Source organism: Equus asinus, chromosome 17 (genome assembly GCF_041296235.1).
Source record: "Equus asinus isolate D_3611 breed Donkey chromosome 17, EquAss-T2T_v2, whole genome shotgun sequence".
Lineage (NCBI taxonomy): Eukaryota > Metazoa > Chordata > Mammalia > Perissodactyla > Equidae > Equus > Equus asinus.
Genome location: NC_091806.1, coordinates 44,275,354 through 44,279,233, shown reverse-complemented (window position 1 = coordinate 44,279,233; position 3,880 = coordinate 44,275,354). Strand labels below are relative to the sequence as shown.

The 3,880-nt window shown below is 54.1% G+C and overlaps 1 protein-coding gene across 1 annotated transcript; it reads left to right on the top strand.

The window, feature by feature from the left end:
- The first annotated feature begins 337 nt into the window (after window positions 1-337).
- On the top strand, window positions 338-3,432 carry MRPL11 (mitochondrial ribosomal protein L11). The gene is made up of 5 exons (XM_014844773.2): window positions 338-734; window positions 1,099-1,194; window positions 1,630-1,723; window positions 1,809-1,968; window positions 3,137-3,432. The coding sequence occupies exons 1-5, from the start codon at window positions 612-614 to the stop codon at window positions 3,240-3,242; spliced, it is 579 nt and encodes a 192-aa protein (XP_014700259.1). The 5' UTR covers window positions 338-611; the 3' UTR covers window positions 3,243-3,432.
- The last annotated feature ends 448 nt before the right edge of the window (window positions 3,433-3,880 follow it).

The window sequence follows — 3,880 nt, the reverse complement described above, 5'->3', positions numbered from 1 at the left end:
GTAATCCCCATCGTACGGGGAGGAAACTGAGCACAAATTAACTCGATCAAGCTCACAGCCAGCAAGTGGAGGAACCGGGCAGTACGCTCCCAGGGTCTGTACTTTTATCCATACTGCCTTTCAACAACAGGGGCGGCAAGAGGCTCAGAGGAGAGACTCCCACGCCTAAGAACAAGCTGTGGGTTCATTTCAAACCGAAGGATTATCATTGTGCCCAGCAGATGGCGTCCCAGCGTATAACGATTTGCGGGATTTTTTCCCTAAGCGGTCAAACTACCATACCCACAATGCTATGCGGGCCTTAAGGACCGCCCCCTCCTCCAGTTTAGCTGTTCGAGGTACTGCCTGTGTGCTCTCCGGAGGAATATGCAGAGTCGAGCCATTCGGATCCTTCCCCTATCTTCAGATGGCAAGTTAAAAGTTTTCTCTTCTTTTTCTCACACTCCTCGTCTTACTAGTTGGAGGACAGAAGGATTGAAACAACGCTGTTTGCTGGCTTCACCTGCCCTAACCTAACGTGAGGACCCTTGACCTCTGACCCAAGATGGCGGCGTCCAGTATTGTCGGTTTGCTTTTGCCCTGAGGTGAACTAAGGCGGGGAAGCCAGCATCATGTCGAAGCTAAGCCGGGCCACGCGGGCCCTCAGGAAGCCCGAGGCCGGCGGCGTGATCCGGACCATCGTACGGGCAGGCCAGGCCATGCCCGGGCCCCCACTGGGCCCCATCCTGGGTCAGGTGCAGCCGCGGCTGGAACTCGGCTTGGGAGGCATCGGAGGGTGGGAGCTCGTATGCGGGTGGTGGGCGCGGGCTCTGGAGCCAGGGAGGCCTCGGTTCAAAGCTCGGCTCTGCTCACGCGCTTTATGTCGTTGCGTGAGTTACATAGCCTCTGCGAGCCTCAGCTTCCTCACCGGGCTGTTGTGAGGATGAAGAGGGAGGTGCACACAGATCATCTGGCACATAAAGTGGTAGTGGAATCTGGGTAGAGGAAAGAGGGTGGGAACGTAGAGAAGTGAAGAGAACGGAGAAAACGGACGGAGCCTCCTGGGTGGTAGGAAGCCATCCTTTCCTCCCCACGCTAACCCCCGTGCCTCCCTCACAGCGAGGCGTTTCCATCAACCAGTTCTGCAAGGAGTTCAACGAGAAGACAAAGGACATCAAAGAAGGCATTCCTCTGCCTACAAAGATTTTTGTGAAGGTGCGGAGTCTCGACTTTGATCCCCAGTTTCCTTCTCATCCCCCCTCTTCTCCCGTAGATCCTGGGGCTGGTCACCTGCGACTGCTCCGCTGCTCTTAACTTGGGACAAGTCTCTTCCTGTTACTGGGCCCCGGTTTCCCCATTTACACGGTGGACAGTAGCCCGTGTCTTTTCTGAGCCCGCCCTGCCATGGTGCAGTTCCTCCCTTTGCCTCTGCATCTCACCGGGGCTTCCAGAGCAGAGTTGGGCCCGGAATAGAAGTGACAGGGATGTTTGCTGCAGATTTACTTTCCCGGTGGTTTTGTGGTCGGTTAGAGGGACACTGTCGGAAGATGAGTCAAGAGAAAGGGGTCAGGAAGTTAGTTCCCAGGGCTGGGGCAGCAGGGGTTGGGGGAGGCAGGAAGAGATAGTCTCATATTTCTTTTTTCCGTTAAGCCTGACAGGACATTTGAAATCAAGGTTGGACAACCTACCATTTCCTACTTCCTGAAGGCAGCTGCTGGGATTGAGAAGGGGGCCCGGCAGACAGGTAAGGGCCAGGATTAGCACTTGGGATTCTGGGGCTCTGGAAGGAAGCAGTGACACCTGAAGGGTTACTTGTGCCTTCCTCCTAGGGAAGGAGGTGGCAGGCATGGTGACCTTGAAACATATATATGAGATCGCCCGCATCAAAGCTCAGGATGATGCCTTCGCCCTGCAGGACGTGCCCCTGTCCTCTGTTGTCCGCTCCATCCTTGGCTCTGCGCGTTCCATGGGCATTCGTGTGGTGAAGGAGTGAGTGTCCTGGGGAGACATGGTGTAAGGGGAGGGCCTGGAAAGTTCTTGACTCTAGCACAAAGCCGAGAGAGCCCATTCTGGTGGGAAAGCCAGCTTCTGAGTCTAAGGACCTTAGATTCTTGGGGGTGGGGAGCCTCATTCATTCATTTGGAATGTATTCATTAAGCACCTATTATGTATTAGACATTGGATGCAGCTAGGAAGGAGGTAGCCATACTTGGCCCTGCTCCTAACGAGCTCACAGTCCAGACATGGAGGGAGATCCATAAATGGAGCATTAGACTGCCGGCTGGTCACTGTTGGTAAAAGGAACCACAGGTGTCTTGAAGACAGAGAATACGGCTCCTGGTTTTGCCCAGTGTGTCAGTGAAGGCTTGTAGGGGAGGTGATATCTAAACAGACCTGGAAAAGGGGGTCAAGGACTTGGGGCAAGCGTTCTAAGAGTGGAAAAGTCCCTGTGAAGGATGGGAGGCGAAAGAGTGAAGGAAGGAAGTTCAGGTGATCTGGGTGCAGGACCAGAGGCAGAGTGGGGAACGGTGTGAGGGAGGCAAGGTAAACAGGGACCAGTCGGGTCTCAAGTTCAGACTTGACCCCAAGACCAACAAGGGCCCCCTCATGGGGCTTTGGTTGACCTCAGTGTCCTTGAAATGAGGTGTTGGGTGGGAGAGCATCTGGCCCAGACACCAGCAGGGGCAGCACTCAGCCCTTTACTGGCCTCTTGCTGCTGGTGTCACACCTCATGCCAAGGCTGATGGTTGGTTGTTTCCCAAGAGGGGTGGGGTTAAGCATGGAACAGGGATGGACTTTACTTTTCTCAGGTAAAGAACTGAGGGTACAGAGGGGAGTAAATCTGATCCCTGCTCTGAGGGAGACACACATGCACAGCCCGATGACTTCCTTGTACAAATGTTTTGGAATACAGAGGAAGGCCCGGTTCATCTATATCCCAATACAGCTGAGGCCTCAAAGGACGAGTAGAGCTTTAAGAAGGGAATAAAAGGTGGGGTGGTGGGCTGGCATTCCTGGCAGAGGAAGCAGATGAGCAAAGGAATGGAGGCTGGGAAGTCCAGAAGGGGAGAAAGGGTCTGAGACAGTGACACGGGCACTGTGAGCTCCCTACCACAGGCTAGCCATTCACTTTCTGTCTGTTTTTCTGCACCTGCAGCCTCAGTTCTGAAGAGCTGGCAGCTTTCCAGAAGGAGCGAGCCATCTTCCTTGCTGCTCAGAAAGAGGCAGATTTGGCAGCCCAGGCAGAAGCTGCCAAGAAGTGACCCTTGTGTCCCACACTCCAGGATTTTGAAGGGAGTAGCTGGGAAGGGGGCCAGTTGGGAAGACTGTGCCAAAGGGGAGGAAGGGAGGTCACACTGGTCTGATCCTTATTTCCCTGACTTTAAAGTATATATTTTTACACGTATGGATGTATCAAGGGATCAAGCCTGAATAAACATCCTTTGTCACCGATTCTTGACTTCTGCTTTGGGACACCAGGGGGAGGCACCAGTACTGACAGTAGCCACCGTGGACAGACATTAGCTGCCCCAGGAAGTAGGAGCCTTCATGCCGCTTCTCAGATGTGTGATCCAAGGCTCAGCCAAGCAGAACAACTTGCTCAGGTTCTGAATTGGCAGAGGTGGAGTAGGATCCTGGCCTTCCGATTTGAAATCCTGTGTTTTTTCCCTCTCTCCAGGGATGAGAGAACAGGCAGGCTGGGTAGGGGCCGTGGATGCTGGGGTTTGGGGGTACAGAAGCAGCAGCTTGCTTTTGCTTCCATCAGAAATATCTTTTATCTCTTGAGGACTTGCCTCCTCAACGGAAACAACCCCCTGTGGCCACTTCAGGTCAGGCAACTTCGCTAGCCCCAAGCAGGGTTAGTACGCAGAGTGCCCTGGACCCTGGGGCTACTTCGGGC

Excerpts from the sequence above, each read along its gene's own strand:
- MRPL11 (XM_014844773.2), top strand. The coding sequence starts at position 612 with ATGTCGAAGCTAAGCCGGGCCACGCGGGCCCTCAGGAAGCCCGAGGCC. Across the intron at positions 1,195-1,629 it reads CTACAAAGATTTTTGTGAAG|CCTGACAGGACATTTGAAAT; the intron begins GTGCGGAGTCTC and ends TTTTCCGTTAAG. Across the intron at positions 1,969-3,136 it reads GGCATTCGTGTGGTGAAGGA|CCTCAGTTCTGAAGAGCTGG; the intron begins GTGAGTGTCCTG and ends CTGCACCTGCAG.